The sequence below is a fragment of the Poeciliopsis prolifica genome, unplaced genomic scaffold, assembly GCF_027474105.1.
Source record: "Poeciliopsis prolifica strain line A6 unplaced genomic scaffold, Auburn_PproV2 SCAFFOLD006, whole genome shotgun sequence".
In the NCBI taxonomy this organism is placed as follows: domain Eukaryota; kingdom Metazoa; phylum Chordata; class Actinopteri; order Cyprinodontiformes; family Poeciliidae; genus Poeciliopsis; species Poeciliopsis prolifica.
Window position 1 is genome coordinate 809,877 of NW_026562381.1, and position 27,812 is coordinate 837,688.

At 35.9% G+C, this 27,812-nt stretch overlaps 1 protein-coding gene across 6 annotated transcripts in view; it reads left to right on the forward strand.

Moving 5' to 3' along the window:
- Positions 1-1,448: 1,448 nt before the first annotated feature.
- LOC129360704 (protein diaphanous homolog 2-like) overlaps positions 1,449-27,812 on the forward strand; it is a 433,378-nt gene continuing 407,014 nt past the window's right edge. For 4 of the 6 annotated variants that reach the window (XM_055031073.1, XM_055031078.1, XM_055031077.1 and 1 more), the window contains exons 1-4: positions 1,449-1,531; positions 2,104-2,474; positions 19,295-19,327; positions 20,830-21,006. In XM_055031073.1, the coding sequence (XP_054887048.1) occupies positions 2,391-2,474; positions 19,295-19,327; positions 20,830-21,006 (294 nt within the window). In that variant the 5' untranslated portion in view covers positions 1,449-1,531; positions 2,104-2,390. Of the gene's footprint in view, positions 1,532-1,706; positions 1,725-2,103; positions 2,475-19,294; positions 19,328-20,829; positions 21,007-27,812 lie in introns of those variants that run through there. The other 2 variants (XM_055031074.1, XM_055031076.1) reach the window with 2 other exon arrangements.

Genomic DNA, 27,812 nt, shown 5'->3' on the forward strand with positions numbered 1-27,812 from the left:
CTGGTGCAAAAAAAATGTAAAAAAATCAAAAGATCATACAGGTGCTGCAGTTAATGATTATTTTAGTTATTGATTATTTTATGTTTTATTCTGACAATAAAACAACAAAAAAAGGCACACTTCCAGCAGATTTTTTATTTAGCTATTTTATTTTATGTTAGAAATACAAAAGAAAATCTGAATGGTAAACTATTTCAATTCCTTTTTAAATTGTGAAAGTACACATATTACTGCATGAAATATATATATTATTATAGATCATATTATTCCCACCTTATCACTTGTAACTATACCAGGTTGCTGTGTATTGCAGACTTCTGCCCAGGTCCCTCTTGAAAATGAGATCCAGATCTCAACAGGGTTTACTTGGTTAAATAAAGGAAATAAAAAAATAATTTAAAAAAGGATGCACCTGCAGGTAAAAAAATACTCAGCTCTTTCTGCTTGACTTAACATCAATACAGTGTAAGGTTCATCTGTTTATTTGGTTTATTTTTTTGAAAAGGCAATTAATAACTGAATGGAAGAAGGTGTTTAGAAAATTCCTTGCTACAGTACGTGAACCTTGTGAAGCTAAAACTACACATTTTAAAGTACCATGTATAGAACATATTTACAGACATACTTTTTAAAAAAATCTTAAATGGCAAATGTAAATAGTTTTTGTTCAGTTTTGCCTTAATCATTGCACTGAATATAATGTTCGACAAATGACTTTTTTTGTTGCTTTTTTTCTGTCTGTATAATTCAGTTAATTCTTATTTGATTACTAAATTAGTTGATAATTATTTAAATTGTTGATTACGTATAATTAATATAATTAATCCACCATCTCAAGGTTGAATAAATAAATAAATGTTTTTTGTATTCTAGTTAAGGTCCTGGAAGACTTACTGCCATTTATTAACATGGATGCTGTTAACATTAACATGGATGCTCGCAGTTGTTGCCACGAACAATTATGCTTATTAGGCACTTAGTTTATTTTTCCGTATGTTACAAGAACCTTTAAAAAATAAAAATAAAAATAAAATAAATCTAGAAGGGAGTGAATTATCGTCAAACCTGAATTTAAATAAAATGGTACTTTTTTTCAGCTGTAAATGTTGAGCTGACACAGTGGTGGTAATTTGGCACCAGGTAACCAAAACTATTATAAGTATGTTAAAGAGCTAATTTCTTCTTTAAATAAGGTGGACACAGTTTGTAATAGTTCTATTGATGTCGCTTCCACAGAAGCGATTTACATGTGTATTATTATAACCCAGGTGAACAGTCAGCCATACAAGCCTTTTCTCTCGTCCCTGATCTATTCTTACTACTGATTCCCATCCTCCTGCTGTGTGAAATCACACGCTGACCTCTCTTCCATCACAGTCCCCGCCCATTCGACACCACGCCGACCTGACAACTGTCAGCACATCTGGCCAATGAGAATTCAGTTTGCCATTTATGGCACAGCTCATTACCCAATCACGTGTCATAAGAGGCGGGCGCGTTGTGGGCCTGGTTTTCAGGTTTGGTTGCTGAGGTAAGCTGCCGTTTGAAATTTCTGACTTTTCTCTCACAATAATTTTATTCCCCTTTGTGTGTTTGCGCAGACTATCGTAAAATACGGCTGTGCGATGTTGTTTTAGTTAAGATAAAGTGTGTTTGCCGGGTAACAGTCGCTCAGAGCTTGATCGGTGAAGCGCTGCAAAGTATCTCAAGCATAGAGAACAACGGTGATTTTTCCCCCCCCAACTATGACAACCGTTTATTGATTCCGATCAATGGCTGTATCGCATCTAAAAATGTTGAAACGTATGTAAGCAGCTGTGTGTGAATCATCACCTCTATATAAACAAGTTATTTCATTGTAAGTTTATATTATAAATAGACATTTCCTTTGTTGGTCAGTATATAAACAAGCTGCTTTTTATTTTTCTGTTGTTCAGCTTAATATAGCTAACTCCGACAGGTTTGTTTACATATGTTTTGGCCCGTTGCTGGTGGCTCTCTGCATGCTGACAAGGAAGAAACACGTGTGAACAGAAACCTAACGTCCAGCACAGTCTGAGAGAGTAATTATCTGTTGTTTGCACAATGTTGTGCTACTTTCAGAGTGCCAATACACCCTGCTGTTTGAGGTGACTTAACTGCCGATCAGAGGAGACCACACACAACCACACCTCTTGTACAAGCAGACTTCTCTACCGGATGGTTTTGGACACGATGTGGAAGCGGAGAACTTTTTACTTTTGGCATTTTTAAACGGGATGGATTTTGAGAACACATAACTCGGATATACGTTTTGTATTTTTGCTGTTGGGATTTTTTTTTACCCCCTTATTTGGAGTTAATCAAGTTTGAAGTTTGCTTCTGGAAGGGAACTGACTTCAAGAACTAAAATGGACCAAGCCAGCGGTGGGGAGGATCCCAACAAGCCCTCCAAAAAGAAGTCCAGTGAGGATGAGGGTAAAAATAAAAAGCTGGTGGGTATTCTAAGTATATCACATTTGTTGCATGACATTTCAATTTAAAAGAGCAAGTTTCAGAAAGTTAAAGTATCTGTAGAGCTACAGAACACTGTCAACACACAACAACAGGCTCTAAAGGTATTGATGTGTTATTGTTATTTAATGTATTCCCTACAGAGTGGGTATAATAGCAGTCAGAGTTTAGCAAATCAGATACTGTTATGCTGAGTGCTTCAATTTTCAAGGCACTAAGTAGATCATGTGATCATCTTATCAATGCTTTTCCTGAAAGTTTTTTTTTTTTTTTTTGAAGAGTGCTCTTGTTGTGACAGCTGGACCTGTATGCGCTCACATGTTCATACAGACCTTGTTACTGGATTACTTATTGCACGGTGCGATGCACGTGGTTATTGTGGGGCTTTTATTAACCCTGTGAGTGTGTTTGATTGATAAAGGGTGACCTTAGTCAGCTTCAGGGCAGTGTCTGTCAGATAACAACTGTAAACTTCGGTTGGCATTGGTTCATTTCTGGCATCCACATCTGCTCGGCCTGGTGATGTAATCTAGATATAGAGAGAAGTGTGCATATTTGAAAAGGAGTCCAACCGGAGTCTGACATTAGTGGTCCACTGGTGTTATCAAGCAGTTCCTTTCTATCAGTAGATGTGGTTATAATTGAGGGTTTTATTGGTACTTCGCAAAGTTTACATTTTCCAATATGATAACCAAGCTTGAGCACGACATTAACAACAAAAGAGGAAATAGAATACATTCCACTTACATGTCACTTCACAGCCAAAAATGTCAATGGGTTTTATTCTTATACTGTTTAAAAGATAATGCAAAGTAATGAAGTCTTGTGAGGTACGAAGGCTGATGTCCAGCAACCTTTAGATGTGTCTGTACTTCATCTCAGCCAAGTCATATTATTAGGTCATTAGTACAAATCTGTAGAACTTGACTGCAAACTGAGGAGATAGTTTGGCCATTTCAATCATGGAAACGTCTAAAAGTTGAACACCCCTGTTTTACAATATAGCTCAAAGTCAGAAAGATTGGATTAAAAGCAATTCTGAACATAAGATTTCAAAAATTACCACAATTTTTTAATTTGATATATGTCTGGAGTTTGACTGGGGCATTCTAACCCTTAAACATACTGCAATCTGAAACATTACACTGTAGCTCTGCGTTGTCGTGCTGGAAGGTGAATCTTTGCCCTAGTCTCAAGTATTTTGTGACCTAAGATTGTCCTGTGTTCAGCACCATTTAATGCTGATAAGGTTTCTCGTTCCAGTCAAGGATAAAATATTCCCACACCATAATGCTGCCACCCCAAAATGTTTCACTGGGAGGAACGTTATTTTTGGGGTGCTATGCACTGTTAGCTTTCCATCAAACATCCATAGAGGCCAATAGATTTTATTTTGTTTTCTCAACTGATTAAATCAACTTCTTCCACATGTTTTCAAACTTCCACAGTAATATTTTTGAGCTGACTGGTGTGCTCTTTAGTCTTCTTGATGCTGTGAATGTGGAAAAAGTTCAAGGCGTATGAGTACTTTTGCAAGGCAATATAATTGGAGTTAGTTAGTGTCAGGATGATCTAAAACTAACAGTTACCGCATTAAAGGCAGCGTTGAGGACACTGTTCATCTCTGCTCTTTGTAGATGTCGAAACTACTGTTGGTGAGTGATTGCACAATTAAAGACAAAAAGCGTCCCATAGTGTTCTGGTTTTCTCACTAGGAGTTGGAGCGTGAAGTTATTGAGGAAAATCTGACTGCATCTGAGTGACATCAGTTGTTAGCTGCCAATAGCAAAGCAGAAGCATATGCTAAAACGATGTTTTCTGTTTCAGTACATCTTAAAATAGATTTGCTTATTCATGAGTTTTGATTTCCCGAGTATTTTCCTGTGTTCAGTAACTTCTATTTTCTAAATGGCGAACAAATTGCATAGCTTTCTATCAGTTCTGAGAAGCACCACCTCTTCATGTAATTTGCTACAATTTTATCAATTTTACATTCAGGCCATCAGATAGAAATCCTCTGTCAACTTTGAAGTAATCAGTTTGTTTAGCCAGCAATAATTATTGTTTTTGGCTGCATAAAGCCTTTCTTTATGTGGGAAAGTTCTTTTGCATCAACTCCATGTCAGACACTGATCCCAATAGATTTCACTGTCTGCTGATAGTACACTGTGGACTTCATTGCAGTGTGTGGACTGATGCTAAAGTTTCCTCTGTGGAAGCAGAGATGGGATTCAACTTCTATAGCAAAATTATAATCGTCTCAGAAGTTCTCTGAAGGAATCAATCAAGCAAAATCTAATGGCACTTGCTTATGCTGCAGTCTCCAATGATTCATTTGATCATGAACAAACATCCAGTCTGAATCCATGCCTTGATTGAGATCACCCAAGGATGCAGTGGGTCAGCTGAGGTCATTTTCAGTGTTTGACATGGATTTCTTTGTAATTGGACAGTTCATAAGTACATCAGAGCATAAAGGCCTTTATAGATACAAGACAAAAAAATCATGGACTTGGAGGAATAAATTTGTCAGAACAAATATATTTCTAAATTAATTTCACATATTTGCAAGAAAAAATAGAATATTTTCCTAATATAATGTAAACAGCTGTGAATTTTATTTTGTATTTATTAAAAAAGGGCGCTAGTTTGTTCAAAAGTTTTTTTCTCATTCCATTTTCAAGTCAAAAGTATGCGGTTGTGATACTTGTTAAATCAGGTGAATAAATTTGTGAAATGTTGTAGATTTGCAAGGAAAAATTTGCATTAAGCCAAAGATCTGTGAAGGGGAAAAAATACTTCAATTAGACAAAAACTCTGAATTTATCTAAGATTATAAAGTCAAAAATTTGTGGTAAAAATGTCAAAATTCCTCTTAATATTAAGTAGTAGATACTACTTAATACTTGCATTTCTAATAAAAACCTTAGTCCCAATACTAAACATTTATTACTGCTTGTTTTCATAGGTCAAACACCAAATATACCTTAACATGCAGTAATGTATAAACTTTGGAAACCATCTTTGTAGTACCACAGAAGCTAACACCCACAGTCTTCCTTATTTTCTCTCTTAGGATACAGCCAATCTGCACGAAGGAAAAGGAATGGTGCTCCTGGATTGGCTGTATTAAATAGCAATGCCCCATCCCCATCTGCAAATAGATGAATAATAAAATAGCCATGAATACTGTACAACAAATGGAGGGAGTTTGCAGTACCTAGTGTTCCAAAGATGCTCTTTGTTGGAATTGTCTTAACAGTGAGATTGTCTTGCTATTATGAAAGTCCTTGTTTGACTCCTTCACAATAAAAAACAAACCAAAAAAATCAATGTATTTTCTAGGATTATCTTAATCTGAGGATTACAGGGCAGTGCTTGTTTTAGTTTTGGAGTTGACTACACCCGATCTAGTTACTCTATTGTAATTGTTCCTTGATAATCCTTTATAATCAGTCTCAAATCTGTTTTGCTCCTCTTTTTTAAGTGTTGTGGCCTAAGTATCTTCAAAAATAACTACTTCGGTGAATAGATAAATCTTCCCCTTACTGGCTCATTATATTTGTGATTTTTAAAGATCTTTCTACAAATTTTATTTTTGCATGTACAATAACTCGATCTGGTCGTTATGGTCTGACCAGATGAGCTTAAATCTGTCTACTTGTACTAGAATCATCCAGGATTTATGTCAATGCAAAGACTGAACAGGCTTGTAGAGTGACTGATTAAAAGAGGCCCGGATGCATTTATGCACCATGTGTGAAAACACTGAGTATCCATTTGCAATTGGATCACCCAACATGTGTGATAAGACCACAGTGAAAAGGGCAGCGCAACCACAAGACTCGGTCTGGGAATTTATGAACATCTTGACTGTTAACTTATGCTCCTCTAATGTGGCGTTTTCAGCTTGCAGTAAATGGTTTGCAGGCGCAAAGTCGAGACAAAGTTTGGCGATAAGATGTGCCAGACAGGAAATCCCAGACTGGACTGAAGTTGCATATTCTCCCAGAGCTCGGGTGGTGTTTCAAGAAACTGTGATGACTTCACCACTTAATATCATCTCTGAGGAGCTTGTGTAAGACGAGCGGTTTTGGCTTCTGAAGGCAGTCTCATGGCCAGGCATGTTCCCCGTTGCTCAATCTTACTCAAGTCTAAGTAGAACTGTTTGCAGAAATCTTAACAGAGCTCTGACTCGAGGGAGGAAGTGATTATTCACTCCTGGGAGGAGCCTTGATTTGTTCTCTTCTGTTTATTCCCACTACAAGTCACCTATTTTTTGCGCCATAGTTTCATTGTAAACATGTAAAACTCATGAAACATTTAAATGTGACAGATTTTGATGGTTTCACATGTAGTAACACAGATGAGTAGTTTAGGCTGATAAAATAACTCAAGATGTTACCAATATATTTGGGGTTAAATACTTAAAATCCCATGCAGATTCAAGAATAGGCTAATGTCCATCATCACCCACTCATTTCTGCCTAAAGCAAAGTTAAAGTCGGGCTTTAAGTGAGACGCTCTGAGAACTGAGTGTTTATTCAACAGGTTTCTGTGCATGATTACATCATTTGGATTACGAGGCCTCATGTTGCAGAGACTCAGCCAAGGACAATCACGTAACTCCTCAGTGTTTTGAGAGAAATTCACCTCAAAACCTGCCAGCTTTCTGAAACTGTTTCCATACTGTTGTTGAAGTGATAACATGGCACCGTGCCATTCATTGGAGCAGGAAGATGGAATGAGATATTTAAAGGGATTTAGTTGTGCTTGTTTGGCAAGAAGGGAGAAATTTGTCCTCTGTGCATATTTTCAAAAAAGAAAAAAAAAAGATGACCTCAGAGTGCAAATTGAGAAAGAAATACCTCCCACTCTCTTAAAAAACAAAAATAATTGGAATTTATATTTTTTGACAGACCATGCATACTTTTAATCTACATTCTTATGAGTTTTAGATAGCTTAGAAAAAACAATGATGACTTTTCACAGCTTCTCAAATCTGGTCTCAAATCTCACAACTTCTGTCTCTGCTTAGGCATGAATTAATTTTCTGTGTTATTATAAAGAGCATTAGTATATTCAGAAATGGTCTCTTATAAAAATGCATTTATATGCCAACAAATCAATTATTTCACAAATGTCATTTATGGAAAAAAATTTTAAATTCAATTTTTAAAATCGACCTGTTTTGCATGCACTTGTGTATTTTGGATTGTGCTCAGTAAAAGTCCCTTAAACTGTACCATATTTTGTAACACTGAAACCAACTTCAATGTATCGGATTGGAATCTTATGTGATTGATCAACTTTGCTGCTCAGTGCAACTAGCTTCAGAAGTCATTTTGATTGTACATAGTTATTTTCAAATCCAGAATTTAAATTTCACATATACTCATTCTTCATCCAATCTTACCAAACTATTATTATTAGTCATTTTACAAAGAAGACTTGGGGAATTTTCAGCTGTCAGGGATTTTCACAAACCCACCAGAGGGAAGAGACACTGAAAACGTTCAAAAATAATTCCTAATTTATTTGGAAAAAATGTCAACAAAAAAAAAATGAGTTGGGCCCAAAATAGAGTCAATATCACAGACTTGAACTTGTGTTGTGACATAGAAAACTAAATAGTGGCTGATCAGACCACTGCTGACACACAATGGTTAGTAAATTAACATACAAACTTAACTAATAAACAAACCAGCTACAATGTGACAAAATATGAAAATGCTTAGGCTATGACTATTTTTCCAAGCCAGTGCAGGTTTTGACATAAGAAATGAAGAATGGTACTTTATAGCAATGTTTTTGAAATGCAAATTAGCCATGTGATTTGTTTGTTCTTGATGAATCATGTGGAGCTTTCCATCTGGCAGAGTATGCTGACTAGTAAATGGTGCAAACACAACTGAGAAATTCCTGACATACTCTTATCATGTTACAAGGCTTGCGGTAAAACTGATAGCTGTGTCTGTTTGTGGATAGTTTGTGGCAGCCATCTGTGTCAAGTACATATTTCAACAGTTTGTATCCCATCAACATTGATTAGTCAAGCTTTTCTACTGTAAGGCTTTTGAATAAAGTTTAAATATGTTGAGAATTAATGGGATAGTTGGCCAGTGGTGCTTTTTGGAGTCATGCTTATCAAAATTGAACAATCTGTTTATGAGATCCAAGATTAAATCACTTTGCACTGAAAGTTGGTGACATACGCACAATTTTTATTTTTATTTTTTAACCATAGGACAAGGACTACGGAAACTAAAAACTACTTATAAAAATTCTGAGACGAAGCCAGAATTCTGAGGTGTTTTTTCCAGAATGTTTAGAGTCCTGATGTTTTATTTTTTTTTGAGTTCTAATTTCAGTCTAGGAATTCTGACTTTTCTTTCTTCAGAATTCTGACAAGGTTAAACTAGATTTTGGAATTTATTCTCAGAATTCTGACTTCTTTTCTCAGTTATGTCTTTTTTCCCTCAGACATTTTTTGAACATTCATGCAGAATGGCACGAAGGAGCAGCCAACTTTATTGACAGCGATGCGAGTTGAGCAGGAGTTGAACTAACTTTCTGAGAAACTTGTTGGATTTAAGTGATTTATTTAGTTTTTTTTTTTGTGGTTTAATTTTGTTTCAGTGGTCGTAATCCTCTTTCATAAATTATCATCTTATAATATTGAAAGTTTTTAAGGAATGTTCAAATGAGAATCCTAAAGTTTTATCCTTTGTTGCTGAACCTACACATATTCCTAACTTTACTTAAGATCAGATCATACTTGTTTGTAACTCTGGACTCATTGTAGCATTCTAAATGTGAAAAAATAAGAAAACCTTGCTGCTCGCAAGCAAACTGATGGCTAATTAAGCTACATCTAGAACTCTAGAAAAGCATATGCGGGTTTCTGCTTGAACGCTTTCAAATGACTGGAAAAGTGTGCTGGGGGAATGTGGCTGCAGAAATGTAACTTTGGGAGATGAGTGTTATTCATAAAAGCAGAGCAAAAACACATCTCAATATTTGAGGGACAAAAAGGGAAGTTGGAGATTTGTTAGAGAAATGTGAGCTGCATTGACAAAGCTGTGCTATTAAGAGTGGTGATATGTCAGTTCTGTATTTCATTCGAGATAAGTTTTGAACAAAAGTGCTTCAGTAAACTTGAGGCTTGTGTTTTTTAACCCCTGAGCCCTGGACCCCTCTGCCCTGCTGGATTCAGATGTGTCTCTGCTACAACACAGCTGACTTCAGTGATTGAATCAGTTCCTCAGCATGACATGAAGTTCAGCAGAAAGCTGCTAATTAGCCATCAGCTAATATCAGGTGTGATGAAGCAGGAGGGCATTAAAACATGCAGGGCGTAGGGCTCAGAGGAGCAGCTACAGAATGCTGCAACAGAAAGTTTCAGTAGGCGTCTGAGAAAAGAAAGATACTACACAGAACATGAAATATTTGTTTCAGGTACTTTAAATCCTTTGAACTCCTGCTTTAGTATTAGTAATTTTATAGTCTAATAGAACATGCATGTCAAAGGGCACGTTATTAGTCCAATTAAAACTACACTGATTACTAAAAAAGCTGATGTTTTACGCTTGTATGGATGTATGTCTTCTTTGAACAGCTATTTAGATTTGATCACATTTACCAAAATGAAATAAAACAGAAATGAGGTTCATGCTTTATTGAGCAATTGAATTGAAACATTTTGATTTTGAAATAAATTGGGCGAAAAAAAAAAAATCATGCAGATATGACAAAAAACAAACAAAACAAATTATTTGCATGGACCAGAAGGGACAAGCAGGATTTGGTACAACAAATCTTTTCTTTTTTATTGCAGTGATAAACAATTGGTGTTAAATAATTTATATCTTTAATACTGAAGATTTTCTTTACTTTTTGTTCCTTTTCTATATAAAACAATTTTTCAGTCCATGTGAATGATGAGTCCATGTAAAGAAATGACTTTGAAAGTTGCATATTAGGATTTTCTAAATTGAAACTGAATGTATGCTGTAATTTAGAAATGCAGGGTATTATTATTTGAAACTGAATGTATGCTGTAATATAGAAATTATTATTTCCATATTATTATTTCTTCATTGCAGTTCATAGAAAACTATGCTCTTAAGGTATACTTCCTTTTCTGCAGAAATACTCCATTCTCTTAGCCTCCCTGAAATAAAGGACAGTCTGATGTTTTATTCACTTTGTGCTGCTTTAAAGGGCATAAGTATTATTTTCCTCTTCAGTTATATTCAGCCTGAGAGTTCACCAGAGTTATCAGTTTCCATGTCTGAACTTGAGAAATATTTAAAAAAGAAGAAAAAATAGAAGTTTCGTTCTGTTGCTTAGAGACCTAATAAACTGGCACCAGTTATAGAAAGCACGTGATTGTGAAATTCTTACTTCTTTCCAACAGGCTTAATGCTGGACGTAATGGTTGGGAGGGAGTTTAAAGACTCAAAAAAAACATTATTGCTCGACATCAAGAGAAAATGCTAAACCTTTCTGTACAGCAGAAGCGTGATCTGTTGTGTTTTCTTTCTTGAGTTTCAACCCAATTCAAAGATTAGGTTGAATCTTTCCTTAAAAATGTATGTTTACACTACATAATCTGAGTTGAATAAAGTGTTTCTCATGGAAAGTCCAACAAACAACCACACATCAAATAATAATGAAAAATGCAACCACAGAGTGATAATCTTCAGGATAGTGCTTTTATGAGTTAGGCCTTTTGTTTTCTATTTTTTAAGTGACCATGACTCAGCAGTCTTCTTGTTTGAAAGTTTTGTGTTTTTTTTTTCCCAAATGATCTGTTCTTTTTTGTATTTTGTTAAAACCTATTGAAACTGGAAAGATTGCATTTCATATTTCATTCTTTCAATGAAAAACCTTTTCTGGTTCAATGGTATAAAAAAATTACAGTATGCTCTTTAAAAAACACATTCTGTGAAATGAAAACAAAATAAATCTCTGTAAACTAAGCCAAAATGCATGTCTTGCAGCAGAAAAACTAAACATAGGCCTTTGTCATTGCTCTATGGGGAGCTAGAAATCCATGTGTGCCAAAGAGAACCTTTTAAATTATATATCTAGATTAAGCGATTAATGACATGATTGGCAAGTATTGTAATAGTTCAATTCTGTGTGTCAATTTAAATTAAACGCATTAAACTCTGGGAATGTTCTGCTCAGTTCAGCAGCTTTATCGAATTTATCAAACATGTTCGAAATCATTGTTCCAGTTTGGAAGAACAAACTGAAATAAATTGTTTTAAGACGTACTCAAGCATGCTTCACCAAGTAAAGATTGCAGTTGAGATAAAATCAAAAATATGAAACTGCCATTTTTAAGTTGGAATACAGTGAACAAGGCAGAGAGTTTGGGACAGTTTTGATAGTATCACATTGTGAATCTTGTTTTATGTGGCATTTGAAGATTTTTTTTGCACTTTGATTTATGACTTTGAGAGAAGCCTATGGGAATTATTTTAAGTTTTCTTAGCATGTGGGTAGCACAAGTTGTCAGCTCGTAGATTTCATGCTGCTCTTTCTTGCCCGAGTCCTGTTTGGTTAGTCTTGTGATGCAGTCAAGCTTTCCATGTAGTAGTTTTGTCTTTTATTTTGTGCTGGTTTGTAAACACAAAGACAATAGTGTTAGGGCGACGTGTGAAAACCAGCAGGAAGTTGACCACATTTCAGTGCTGTAATGGCATTCGGGAAGTGGGAGACAGGAAGTGGCTCAGAATGCTTCAGTAGCAGAACAGAGGAAAACCCTCAAGTTCATTGGTTGGATGTAACTTTGTAATAAGCCTAGTTTGTATAGCTCACTGGGTGGGACATAAGACAAAAAGGACATTTAATAATATGCTGAAGATAATAGCTGTACATCAGAACAGAAATGTCTGTTTTTATGTTGCAGGAAGTGTCATACTTTCATCGTGGCTATAGCTGCACTGAACGGTTGATTAATGACTGAAGGATGTTTTGACTGAGTAGCTGTAGTCAGATGCGTACCAGGATGAATGTGTTTTCCCCATCTGTCACTTATATCAAAAGAGTGCTGCACGGGACATTTTTTCACTCCTAAAATAATTGTTTTTTTTAATAGTCATAAGCTTTACTTAAAAATCTATGGTTAAAAACAGCTTTCTTGATAGTTATGATTCTTTTTCCCCCCCTAGTTTTGAAATTGGAGAGCTGAGTCACACAGTATGATTATGCTTATAGATTGATACAGTTCCTTCTCAGTAAATTACAGCATAATCAAGAAACAACTTCTTTTCAGTTGTTCAATTTGAACGCCTGGGGCATTTATTTCGGTTTATCCTAATGATTACGACGGATCATAACAAATCAAATGCAGTCTCTCAGAGCAAAAAAAATTAGTTTTTTTGAATAGAGAAATTATGCAATGGGCCTATTAATGAAGGGGTAGACTTCTGGCTTTACAGTAGTGTGCTGGTCAGTCAAGAAGTGTAAACGACAAAATATATAGCCATGAAAGTCTCAATGTCTTAGAAAAACTGCAGCTGGAGTCTGTATCCTCACCCAGACGTATCCAGCACAAGGGGTGCAGCTGTCACATCCCTCATGTCAGGCTTCTGCTAAACCAGCGACAGCATCAGAAGTGTCTTAGCTACAAGAAAAAGAAAAAGTGGACTGTTGCTCTGTGGTCCAAAGTCCTCTTTTTAGATGAAAGCATTGTTTGCATTTCATTTGAGCATTGAGATCACAGAATATCTAGACTCTTTGGGAAGAGTGAAGTGGCACAGAAGGAAAGCTTTATGAAGCCCAGTGTGAGGCTTCCACAACCCGTGATGTTTTGGAGAGCCATGGCATTGCTGATTAAGGAAAGACTAAGACACTCAACAGAGTAATGAGGAAATCCTCTGCTGTGCCTTTAGACATTTTCTACCTTTAGATATTTTAAATACAACATTTGATTCTAGTTGAACAGATGTCATAAAATCTCTCCAGCTCTTGTTCTTCAAGAGCCCTTTAAAACCAACACCTCAATCTTTAAAACGTTGCTGAACTCCAGGCCTGATCCATGCTGAAGGAAAAGTTGTCACAGATCTTTAATAAGTAACCATGTTTTAAAATTCTGTAATAGTGATAAACTTTTCTAGAATGTTAACTTTCATTGGTACTATAACATGTATCTGAAATACCTGGGTAGGTATATCACAGGAACAGTTCAGTCAGTTTGCAGGGTTTTACTTGTCAGAAATTTGTAAAAGTTAATAGCAATATATTAGTTTCATCAATCTGTAAAGTGCAAATCACACTGTGCTTAATGTTGACCAGTTTAGAAAGACTTTTTGAAACTTCTGCTGTATTTAATGGCTCCATATCGGTTTTACTGAGAGTAATGCACCATTAGGATGTTTCTTTCATCAGAAACAGAGATGACCCGAAGGCAGTTCTGTGCTTTCTCGTTTCTCATGTAGTCACATGGTTGGGTCATCCAGTGTGAAGTCATTCAGATTTTAGCTGCTCTGGCTTCTATATCCTTCCTCTTTTCAGAAGTTGCCATTTTAAGAAGCCGTAAACAATGTCTGTGCCTTTTCGGAACAAGACTCAACGACCCGTAACTTTTTAAAGTATTAGCTGGTAATAAAAACTGTAGGGCACTTTTTGTTTGTAATTTACTGATGTCTACAAAGTTTTAAACAATATTATCTGATTTCGTAATGGTTTGGTTCTCATGGCAAAATCCTTAGGTCTCTGCTTTTCTGTTCTTTTACTGCCTTTCTTTGCTCTTTATCTTACTCAGATCCATTTCCTGTAGATCGAACTGCTGGTATTTTTTAGGGTTGGGGACCAGAGCTGTCCAAGAAAAGCTAAAATTTATGCATATTTAGATTATTTTTTCAGAATTGGCTGATCCAAATGAGGATCACATTAAAAGTAAAATGCAACAAATTATAACGTACAGCTGTCAGATTTAATGCAATTTCATTAAAAAGGAAATTTTGGAATTTTTATAACCTTTTACCTCTAATCCATGAGAATACAGTACAAATTTGCAAAGAAGCAAACTAGACAAAATCGTGCTTTGCATTTTAATTTTATGTCCATGAACTTAACCTTTGCATATTCAATTATTTCTGTAAATTGTGGATTAATTAGATGAATTGGAAGATAAACACAATCACACAAATGTGAATAAATGGTGTTTAATTTAAAGTTGTTTTCCAGAGGCTTTAGTAAACAATGGCAAAAGAAACCAGGTGATGCTGGCAGATATTTATTGGACTTGCTGTATCACATTTCCTGCCTGTAGACTGACTAAATTCTTTTTCATTTGGCATCAGAGATGAAAAGCTGATCTCCAAGTTAGTCTGTCACATCTTTCTGTGACAGACGGTGCACAAAAAGTGCAATTCAAACCAGAAAGACTCAGTTTGGCACTTACAGTGTCCGTATTCACGCCCAAAATGTCTGATGTCTGTTCACATGTGGAGCACATTTAGAGGCTGTAATTACATGTTGACAACATTTATTAGACATTTTAATGAGTTTATTCTGATCTGATTTGGTTACACAGGGGGAATTCTGTGCAGCTTGATACCACTCCTTCAAATTGCTCATATTGGAAGGATTACTGTTCATATTATTTGATTACACAAAGATAATTTGGGTAATTGGAAAAAGAAGCCCTCTAACTCCTGAACTAGATTGACCTTTGGTGTATTTAGATAAATGAAAGCTTCATGTTTCTTCTACATTTAATGAAATCAGTATAAGTGTAGAACTGTGGATAAATTATAGTAAACAAACTGACGCAACGTGCCTTTTTTCATAACCACAGTTGGTGCTCATTTGGTTAAATGCTGAGCAAATTAAGGCTGACACCCCTTCAATAGTAATTCAAGAACTTCTCGTTTATGGTTTACAATTTTGAGATGTACTCAATTTGTGTTGCTGAGGTGAAATTAGCAGATTCTCAGGAAATGTTTTGTGAAATTATAATATTCAGTCTCTGAATAAAGTTGATGTCGTGACTGGCAAAATCTGACAGCTGTGGTTGCATCCGACTCTCTGTCAAGACTTGTTACAGTGCTGTGAAGTATACCACCCACTGCAGTTTTCTTAAATTTTTTTGTTCCACTCAAACATTTCAAAACATGAAACAAACTTTAATATTGGACAAGACAACCAGAGTTGGTAGGGAAAAAAAAAAGTCTTTCTTGTGATAATTTTGTTTTAGGGGCAAAAAGTTAGCTGGGCCAACCAGGTCCTATGTGTTAAACAAACAAACAAACAAAAAATTATGTCTTACATTACAAAATGACTGTGATTGACTGCATTTTTAAGAGTTCACATTTCCACTGACCGCATTCAGACCTGATTTCTGCCAGACTAACAAAATAATAATAATAATAAAAAAAACTTAAAATAGAATCTGTTTGACAGCATGAAGTTGGTTAAATTCTATCAAAAAGCAAGACATAATGATTTGAGATTAATACATTTGGCACACTACAGTGAGAGTTGTTATCCACAAGTTGAGATAAAAGAAGAATAAAGAAAAAAGAATGCATGCTTATCAAGTGACCTAGTCAAAGTTTGCTAAAAGAAAACACACACTGTGTTTGAATCGTGACTATTTAAAGGATTTTCTCCCCAGCGATGTTGGATTTGTTGCTGCAAAGGGTGGCACAATCAGTTATTAGGTTTAGGAGGACAGTTAGTGTTTTACTTCAGCCAGATTTGCTTGAATAGCGTTTTTTCTCTTTAATATGCATCTGCATTTTGTATTTACTCTGGCTATCTTCTAATAAAAAAAAAAATTGTTTGATCTGGAATATTTAGTGGTGACAATAAAAATAAAAACAGGATATTTCTAGACAGTCCCTTCATATGGCTGTAACTAATTAAAGTAAGATCTAATTTCTTTCAAGTTGTTTTACAAAGGCATCGTGGTCTCTGATTTTTATGGTGATAGTTCCAGTGAGTGAGTTAAATACACCATACAGATGCTCAAGTTAAATTAGCTGAGTGCAGGCAGGTCTGCTTTTTAAAAGCGGTGGAGTTATAGTCACTCTGAAGCAGGATTTATCTTCTCTCCGTCTCAGAAGTCAAGTTATTACATGCGCCACCTGGTATGAATTTCCAATAAAACGGAGCTATTCAACGATATGGTTCACATTCAACCGCAGTTTGCTATGGCGATATTAACAGTTGTTTTGTGAAATATGCATACTGGTACAGTTTTGTTTGCCCCAAATTGCCTTTCAAGTTGTGGGATATTGCTTTGTGTTTTCATTTTTGAGGATCTGCATGGACCCATGATCAGATTTGATTAAGGAGGGACCCAGAGCTAATTTGATTAGATTATTTAGTGGAAATATGTGTTTGGTAATAAACATTTATTACGATGAAAAAGTTTACTTTAATAAGCACGCAAAGCCCAGAGGACATTGAAGCTTAATTGTTAGGTGTTTAATTGCAATGTTGCGATGCTGCCAAGATAATGGGCAAGGAAAGGCCCTCAAGTCAAGGCAATTAACCAAACAGTGGTTTGATTGTTGTTAAATTGATTAGAAAATGTTTAAGTACTCTGTCTGTAAATTAGCTATTGTTTCACGCAGTTTGCGACTGGCAGAGAATGCTGGGCTTAATGACACATACGCTCTGAGTTAGTAATGGGAAAAGTTGTTGCTCAGGTCAGGTTGCTCTCGTGAGTAGTGATGCAGCTTTATTAAATGCATCTAATTGTGCCTTGGTGGAACTGATGTTTGTCTGGATTAGTGAGGCCCAGGTGGTTACCTGGCTCCCACAGGGAAAAAGGAATCATCTGGATATGATGAATGGGGAAGACGACATGTTTGATATCTGGAAGTGGAATAAAACTTCAGGCTTCGTCTGAAACATGCAGAAGATTGACACGTTTTGTTGTGTTTAATAGCTTCATCTTCCAACTGTTGATCAGCTGTTGCAGACAAAGCTGGTGACAGATATGGCACTTTGTGTCTGCACAGAGTTGCCCAGAGCGACAGCTTATGGAGACTCGCAGAAGGAGGTGCAGGTTAAAGCCAATTTGTTTCCTCGCCCCAGTATCTGTATTTTCCTGATTAGAATAGTGGAGAAATCCACGGCTGGAGGCAGGCTTTATGACCATTACAGCCCCACATCTCCCGACTCATTAGTACTTTACAGCCTAGCACCATAACATATGGCAGAGTTGTTACCGATTCCCATTTGAGGTGTGTTTCAAACGGCCGTCCCTTGCTGAGCCACAACCCTGTGGCAATGCGCTTTCTTATGGTGTTTGAGGAGAAAATAAACATCTGTTCCAGCTGAAGTTTTGGTGTAAATCTTTTCGGTCCCTGTCACCACAAAATATGCACCTCAGAACCAGTGGCACTGGAAAGAAATTAATCTTTGTGCCTCAGCAGTGTGTGCTGCTGTTTTTCTTATTTGTTTCACACACATCTTCATTTAAGCAAAAACTAACTTGCATGTTTTAAGTGGAAAAACCAATGTGGGTGTTGGGTGTCTGGTGGGTTTTCTTTTATCCATTTATATTTGAATGTAAGCATGGGCCATTATGAGATTTTCATGATGGAAATACCAGAATTTAACAACATTAAATCAGAACATTTATTCAAAACATGATAAAGCTACATTTCTTTGAATAAGGCTCTGGTCCACATAACCAGAAAAAAAAAACAAGCATTACATTCTTGGGCATCATGCTGAAAGCGTTCATTTGCTTTGATAACTGGCCCGTGTCTACATGTGGGTCTTATGTCTCAATTGTGTATCCCTGGGGATCACAATTGATTTAGCTGCTCTAAATCAATTGATGATCACTTTATTATTTAGGATCATCAAGAATCTGGGAATCATTCATTCTTTTCTTTTTCAATTGACAACCAAACATAAAAAAAAAGTTTTTATTTTTTTTAATCGGATACAAGAAGCACTCCGACAACTAAAAAAGATCCCTTTTTTCATCTTTAAAATATATAAAAGGAAAAACGGGTTGCAGGAACAAATTTTGTTTCAATAAGCCAATTCTTGTTTTCTAAAACCTAGAAATTATGCTTTGTGAAAAAATTGTGTGTCATCATTGACATCAAGTGTTATGTTACATTTTTGACATGACATAGAAGAAACATTAAATTTTTGGCTAACGTTAAAAGTCTGCCATAACCTACCATGTCTTGCAAAAAATATATTAAGACAAGAGTGCTTTGAATGTACAACTTTAAGCATTATGCAGGTGAATAAATAAAAAGCAGCTTAAATGATCTCCAATTGTGGAAATCTGCATACAAATTCACTTGTATATTAATCCAAAAAAAAAAAAGAACATTTGACAAAATGTCAGTTCTGAGCAAAATATGGTCTTTTTCACCATATTTCATTCAGAACTCACAATCTTCTGATGCTAATTTCCGAGCATGGTAGGATGCACATCTGCTGCAGTTTTCAGGACATTTCTGAATTCAATTTTTTCTTTTTTTTTTTTTTCTTTCCCCAAATGACAAATTTTTTTTATTTTGGTTGTCAGTTAAAAATGGGAAGCAGAAATGATGCACAGATTATTGTGAGGTGTTTAATTCATATGTACAGTACTCAGGATTTGCTCACATGTCTAAATCATAAAAAAGGCACTTCTCCTTGCTGTGAGTCTAAGACATTTAGCATTTCTGCTTCATGGGACAAATTCTGAGAAAAAACTGTACATGTGAAGACACCTAAGATTGGATATGTTCTGAGGTTTGGCGGTGTTTTTTATTTTCTGTTAGATATTGTTTTTCATACTGTGCCCTCCCTCCAACAGAACATACACATAAAAACACTGGCTGATGATATGGTAAGGTGCTTGGTTTCATTTTGCTGTGACTAGCTTTGTTTCACACATTTTTCCCTTGTTTTTCCATGGTTGCATGAAACTTTTAATAAACACCTGTGGATGGATCAAATGTGCCCAACTTTTTACTATTAAACAGCTGTTTAATTCCTTGTAACTGTATTATTTTCATACTATATTACAAAGATCATTTTAAAGACGAATTTAACACTGGATGGATTTTTTCCCCCAATAAACTACCTTAAAGGATAGATTTCTTTATATTTCTCAGGATCAACTATTAAAAATGGACAAATGCATTCAGGAATTTGTAAATACTTTAATTTTAATAATCATTATGAGTCAAACTAGGATCAGTTTGCTAATTATTTAATTAATCAAAACAGAACCAAAAGAAACAAAAATGCAATTGCTAATTGTAGCCTGTAAACTACTGCTGTGGGAAAAAATATGTTTATGGCTTTAAAACTGAGTGTGTAAATCTAACTTCAATCAGACATTTACCGCTCACTCTGGAGTTTCAAAAGAGGGATTGCAGACTTCCATTTTGAATTGTTGTCATTACCACAATTAATACATAAAATCTTTAATATAATTGGAGCGCAAGCAAATGAAGTTTATCTGCCACCATGCTCAGTCACAAGGAAGTGGAAAAAAAGCTCACCGTAAAAAAACCTGTAACAACAAGACAAAACTTGGCACATAGTGATGCATATTGAAACTCACGTTCAAATGTTTACCAGTGGTGAGGAAATGGAACATAGCCAAAAACCTCCTTGATTTCTTACAGTGATGTCGCTAGAATTAAAGCTGATTTATTATCCTTCATTGTTTCTAACAAATACTGTAAACATGGAGTACATTTGATCCATTGAGTCATATTTCATTCTCATCTCATTTGCATGACAGCCCCTATCCCTACTTACCCATTACTAAGTAAACCTAACGGTCATCCTCTCTGCATGTGTCCCATGTATGTTTTCTACTCAGAGCTGAACTTTCCCAGATTTATTCATTTAATTAACTGATGAATTTAATAAGGAATGTTTTTAATCGCACACAAGTTGTATTTAATTTTTTGTCCTTGACTTACAAAAAACAGAACAAAACAGGTAATTATATCAAATCTGATGGTAAGTAAAGTCTGAAGATGTCTAATGGAATCTTATCATGTTTGATGCTATTTAAAATTTGTTTTGTATTTCTTTTCAATTTTAAGAATTAAAAATTGTACTGTTTTACATCAGGTTTTAAAGTTTCTGATTTCCCTTCACTTTGCAGACGCAATAGGTCCTCACCCCTATTATGAGGACTTTTTAGCTGTCCTTACAATAGTGGTGTTTAAAGTTTACAGTAAATTGTGCAGAACTAAGTCCTGCTATCAGGACATTTTCCAACCTTCTAAAGTACAGGAAGTTTTTTTTCCAGGCAGCCTAGACTATTTTCTTTCCTATTAAACAGACTTGTTGCAATATTTTCACTTCTCAACTGTTGTTTTCTTGCAGCGTGATCGTATAACAAGTTTTAGGAAAACTGGTGCAAAGAAGGAGAAGCCTTTTATTCAACACCCGACTGATCCCTTCTCTACCCAAGCCGAACTCCCTCTGCCGCAGCCTTTCTTTGACGAGAGATCCATGAACCTCTCAGAAAAAGAAATAGTTGACCTCTTTGAGAAGATGATGGTAAGCTTTGTTTTCCTTCTTCTCCGTCATTTAATCTTGATATTACGGCTCTTAAGTTCACTCAATAAAAAAGTCCAATTTAGAATGTTTCATATAAACAGTATGTAGAAGTTCATTTTGAAAAGATGTATTCATGCTTTCTTGTTTTACTGCAGATTTCATTTAGTGTGTAAAACGGTGTTAATATGAAAATGATTTACATTTTTGAGTTGACATGGCTTTTTCCAACTGCTTAGAGGCAAAAATGAAAATATGGCTTAGTGATCAATCAAGGTCAGATTAAACTGATGCTGAAAAGTATTGACGTACATTTGTGAAAATAGTAGATTTACATAGTCAACTCTAACTCATTTCTTTATAAATCAATATTATAGAGGATCAGAAAACTTTCAGATCTTGAATATAATTCATGACCTTAAAGAAGCTGCCCAAACTTGTTGCCATGAAGACCAAAATTGTCTTGTTAAAAGCTCATGTAAACCACAAAAAATATATATATTTTTTATTAAAAATACAAAATGATTTTTATTATTATTTGCTCAATAACAAAATAACCATGCAAGATTTAGGTCAGCATAACTGCCTCAATTTTGTGATTTCTTATTATGTGTGTGAGTAAAAGTTGTTGATGTTTGCGCTTTCTATTTATTATCAAACTACGATGAATGCAGTAGCCTGGTTAATGGATGAGTAATAATTTATGTCGTACCTAACCAGCAGATAATATCACTTCAGACCCCACATATCCAAAAACCAGCTGCCACAGAGACAGTTTCCTCCCTCAGGCTGTTAATCCAATTGACAGAATGAACACCGTACAGCCAGAGTAGTTAGCTACTGTGTTGTAAAACAATATATGCATATTTGCACTATATTTTAGCATGTAAATTATGTATATATTTATATATACATAGTGTTGTATTTTTATGCTCCTAAAAGTTTGCATATTTATATTCGATGTCTGTTTAAAGTGAAATTCCTTGTTTATGCACATAAACTTGGCAAAAAAAGCTAATTTTGATAACACTATACACTCCATTATAATTCCATTATTAAGACTTTATTTTTCCGTACAAATGTTGGCCTTAAAAAAAAGAAACAACAAAATATGTCAGACTAAATCAGGACAAATTTACCATGAAGTTAAAGAGTGAAAATATTACCCAAAAACTAAAGCTCAGATGATTGAAAAGTTTATTAAAAATATAAATCAAATTGTGATGCAAGTTGAGATAATTGTTGTTAAACACGTGAACACAGATTAACTAATTCCATTCCAGTTTTGGGAATTAGTCAGTGTGAGTTTCCAGGCATGCCAGGATGCTGTTTAGTGGGCAGGAGACATCGTCGGTGATGGAGAGAGAAGTTTTGAAAATATCCTTCACTGCATACAGATGGCTCGCCTCCACCCAGGTCTGAGCCGGCTTAATCAATTTCTGGAGTCTGTTGGTGTTGTATGCCTTCAGGCTGTTTTCCTAGTAGTCCTCGGTGTGGTAAATGGCACAGGCCAAGACAGATTCATGTAATGCCGGCAGTCCATGTTATTTTTTTCAACCCCCTCACCCAACCATCAAAAGTCAGGAGATTCCTCAGGAGGCTGGACAGAGCAGTAACTCAGTTCTTTTTTTCAGAAAGCAGTATTGTAGTTTTCATTCTTTTGTGCTGTGCAAAACAGAGATTGATGCATGTGTCATCAAGGATTTAAATGCCTTTTAATTTGTGACTAGGGGAAGTCTGGAGCTTCCCAACGACTTAACCCCGAATTGAGTGGAAGATAACATGGATTGATGTTAAAAAAAAGTGAAGCTTTCCTCTGTTTTTGAGAGCCTCTGACAAGTATCTCTGGATTTTGCACTTTCTCAACACTGGAATGACTTTCCCCTTCTCTGCCGTTTTATATAATTTTCATTCATTTAAAGCACATTTTCCATAGATATTTATTAAAAATTATTGTTGTTATTTGTAAGAGATCGACAATTAGTCGGTAACTGAACTCTGATCCAGAAATGCAAAGCATTATGAGGAATGTAGGCAGAAGAAAGCCTTTAGCCTAGGGGTAGGCTATCCTGGTCCTCGAGAGCCGGTGTCTTGCAACTCTTGGATGCCTCTCTGGTCCAACACAGCTGAATTAAATCACTGAATCACCTCCGAAGTGCAGTCAGGTTCTCCAGAGTCCTGCTAATAACCTCATTATTTGACTCGGGTGTGCTGAAGTAGAGACGCATCTGAAAGTTGCAGGAGACCGGCCCTCGTGGCCTGGAGTTGCCCACCCCTGCTTTAGCCACTCAACACCTCACTGCCAGCTAAGCAAGGTGGGTGGGATCAACTAACCCGCACTTTGGTTACCTTGCAACTCACTCACTGTAAGGTTACCAAGCTACAATCTGCCGAGTAACTTGTTCAGTAGCAGATCAAGGTTTTGCCAATGTGTCACATAACTGCTTAAAAATAAACGACGTGGAGTGAACATTGTTGATAAAACAGGAAAAGTCGCGCCTCCAGTTTGGCAGTGACACTGATTTTTATAACAGAAAAATAAGTCGGTAATTATTGATACCGTCTATGAAACACTTTTTTCAAATGTTTATGTAATATTTGTGGCTCAAAAGTTTCATTTAGCTAGACCGGGGTCAAGAAATGTATTTCTCATCACAGAAGTAATTTGTTGCTTACGAGGCAGTACAATACCTTAAAGCTACCATAAACTCATAAAGACAAACAAAGGAAATATTCTACATTCATTAGAACTGGTAATGTGGAGCTTTTAATATACTTCTTGGTCTTATCAGTCTGCTGGGGCCCCTCGATGAGACCCGTTTTCTTGTTATTCAAAATTACTTTCAAAAATTACTCGCATAAAAAATGTGCACCTAAGCAGTGTCGACATTTACACGAAACCAACCGAGCACTGTTTCACATTGCCTGACCTCTGAATGCTTCCAGGAACCTGAATAACGCTTCATAAAATGTATTTCTTTGTTTTAGTAAAGCTACAAATAGCAGTCATTCTGACAACTTTCTGTCAAAAGCCAAAGACTTTTTCTTTTTCTTTTGGCGTCATGGCCTTGGTCCAAAAAAAATTAAATGACTTCTTTTACAGCTTGTACACTTTCTTTAATTCAAAGTACAACTAGACTGAGTCATGTTTTAACCTTTGACCATGACATAATCAGTTGCTTTTATGCCCACAATGCATGGTTGTCCTTCAGGGGGGAGACTTTTGCTTTACAGTTTCTGGAAGTACAGAAAATCCAGTTTTAGTTCTTCCACCTTGAATTATAATCCTTTTATAAACTGTTTACTGTACTTTGTTGGTGTATTTTAAACCCAAAACACTTCAGTGCTTTTAAAGTAGTTTTTCTTTCATTTAGTTATTAAATCATGAAATGAAGCAAACATCCTTTTCTAACTTCTAGATGTATTTTTAAAGTATTAAAAACAATTTTAGGGTTGCTACTGATGCACATTTTAAAATAGTCATACCAGTGTTTTGTTGGATGTTGAATGATGCATCACTGACATGCTCTTTGTCTGATAGTAATACAATCACCTGCTCACTTCTACTTTTGATCCTGTTGTTCTGTCTGTGTCCAGCATAAAAAAAGGATCTTCTGTGCTTTTATATATCATGAAGCCATCCATTCACTTGTCTGCCATTGTGCAGCCCCTACAATGCTGCCTCCAGAGTGTGGCATTCAGGCTTCCATCCACATTCTTTTCTTTCATCATAGCTGTAGAAGCCTGAGTGTTGCTACTGTCAGCTCTTGTCCTCAGGCTTTCACCATCATCTCTTTTGTGCTTCCTCATCTCAGTGCTTGAACTCCAACCAGTAATGTCCCCCAAATTGAGTCAGGTTTTATCGTTTGGGTTGTCTGACATGCATTGCCTTGCTGAAGTGTTACAACCCCTTGAACATTTTCATATTTTGTTGAATTGCAGAAACAAACTTCAGTGTATTTTATTGGAAGCATTTTTTATGTGATAGACAAACTAAAAATGGGACCTCAGGAAAATGATACGTAGTTTTTCACATTTGTGACAAATAGAAAATACTCAAAATGGGTGACATGAATTAACTTTGATGCCCTTAAATCTCATGTTCTCCTGCCATATTGATTGAGTTTGAGCCATAGTGGACCATTATTTTTCTGTTTTACTTGAATTCAAATTATTTGCAATTTTTTGCAGAGCATATTTAAATTATTTGACAGAAAATTTAGCTTGGGATTTGTACATGACACACTTTTGGCTGGTGTTTGCAAAGTAGTCACTCCATTAAATTTTTTTGGTGCTGATGGGCTCTACTTCTCTACTTCTATACTTTAAGTTTTGGATATTATTTTATTAACACTGCATTACAATTCTCCACAACTTTCTTCATAACAGTCTGTTGTGGTCTTTAATTTAGATTTATTTATTTTTTAAAATCCTGGAAATGATTGATCAATCATTTTTTTTCCTTTCATTTAGCTACTGTGCTCTGCTTTGTGTTGATCTTGTAAAAGTTCAATAACCTCCATTAAACTTGTAACTAACCAAAATATAATTGAACAGGGGTATGAACATTTTTGAAAGGCACTCACATTCATATGTGAATATCCAGAGGAGCTTTGGAACACAGTCAACAAGTTGTGATATGCAGCCTAAGACAACTGCAGAGCTTTGTGAACTCGGTTGCATATTTGCATGAGCCTTGCAGTAAAACAACTCTCCAAGGACCGAAAGCGATTGCTAATCTCATTCTGCATTGAGAGTTGCAAATAAACTGCATCCAAGGCCCATATTTTCTTACAGCAGCAATGACTCACAGCATCAAATGCAACCATTTGACACTGTCATGTTTGTAAAACCATTGTTCTTAGAACAAAAGGATCTTTGGCACAAGGATTTAGATTTAACATTTTTTTGTTGTTGGTTTTTATGCCATTTGCTGACAGATTTAGTATAAGACATTTTAAATATGGTTTTCAGTTTTGGATTTAAATGGCTAAATATCAGCTTTACTTCTCACTCTTCTCTGGGGTCAGAGATGTCACGTTTGTGCATTTCTGGCCTTGTGTGCTGCGGGACTGAAATCTGAAAAGCTTTCACCCCATCTCTTTGAAGTGAGAAGCTGAATTACTCTAGCTTTATTTCATAGGTTGTGTGCTCTATTGTCTATAGTGCATCTGAATGACTTGCTGTGTGTGTGTGTGTGTGTGTGTGTGTGTGTGTGTGTGTGTGTGTGTGTGTGTGTGTGTGTGTGTGTGTGTGTGTGTGTGTGTGTGTGTGTGTGTGTGTGTGTGTGTGTGTGTGTGTGTGTGTGTGTGTGTGTGTGTGTGTGTGTTTCTCGTACAATGCTCTCAATCGCCAGGGCCAGAGAAATATGATCAGAGCTCAGAGTTTTCATCAGGCCTGTGTTCACTGTTTTTTTTTTTTTTTTTGCCCAGGCACTCATCCCTGTCACTCACTTCACCTCTCAATTACTATGTTTGTGCTCACAGCAGCGTGACATTACACCCAGGCTTCAATTTGCTCAGTGACAGATGACACAAAAGGCATGTTTGCTGGTCTGACATTTGACAGGTCTTGACACTTGGGGTTCAGAGTTATAATTACGGTAATGAAATTGAAAAGGGGGGGAAAGAAAAAAGGTTATTTACTTATGTACTGACTATTCCAATCCCGCTTCTATAAACTAAAAACTCTCCTGCTTTGATGTTGCACCCAGAAAATAGCTGGTGGGTAGGTTTTTCTATATTTTATGCTAATAATCACAAACTTTGACATGCATTTTGTCATCTCAGATATTTTTTCAGTTTTCCTTTTATGTTTTACACACTTTTTGTTAACTTTACACACATTTCACTATTGATTGTTCTTGCATGTTTTAGCCTTGGGTATCTCGCTGTCTACAATTGAAGGGCTGACCCTTGCCATATTAGCGCAACCTCCAACTGTGCATTAATGACCATGAGAACATTTTTTATTTTTTTTCCCCTCTGTGGTGTGTATATCTATGCTGTAATAGCCCATAAGCCATTACTGAACAGCCCTCAAAGCAAACTGACAAAATATAGGAATAAATTCTCAGTTAGTGGTAAGGAAATGCAAATGAATACTTTATAGAGTTTTTGAAGTTAATCATTGAGAGCAGGACTGCATTCATGAAAGTGCAGAGATTTAAATTGCATCCAAATAACTTTCAATGTGCTGTCTCGGTAATTGTGTAGTGTGTAGTTATGTGATTTGTCACAGGATTTAGCTAGATATGCACAGCTTGAATTCTGAGCCTCTCATCACAATGCACAGCAGTAAATCAGCTGTTAAAAATGTCCAGTATTTTTATCGCACTGAGGAGAAAACTGTGTGGAAGAAGTGGGCTTCAATCAAAGATGTTCATCTCAGGAATGGCATAGCTCCAATCAGCTCCTAGAGGGGGTAAAGCTTTTCTCTAAACCACAAATGCATGATGTGTGACACTTTATGATTGAAACAATATAATATGTGCAGTCTCCTCATTATATAAAATGTAGTGTTTTCTAAGAGACCAGTAACTACAGCTAATCCAGATTAAATTTTTTCTCTCAAATTCTTCTTGTATGTGTTTGCATTTAAATCCTACATAAAGGAATCAAATGTTCTCTTGATCTCATTTAATTTCAAAATGTTTTGTACTCAAAGTTTTTAGCATTCTGTCAGTCAATGAAGGCTGTGTTATTTGTATTTTATGATTTTAGAAGTACAAGTGTGTGTTCAAATTCAGGAGCTGCGTCCTTTGAAGGCAGCATTTGAAGGCCAATTACATCGCAGCGACGCTACAAAGG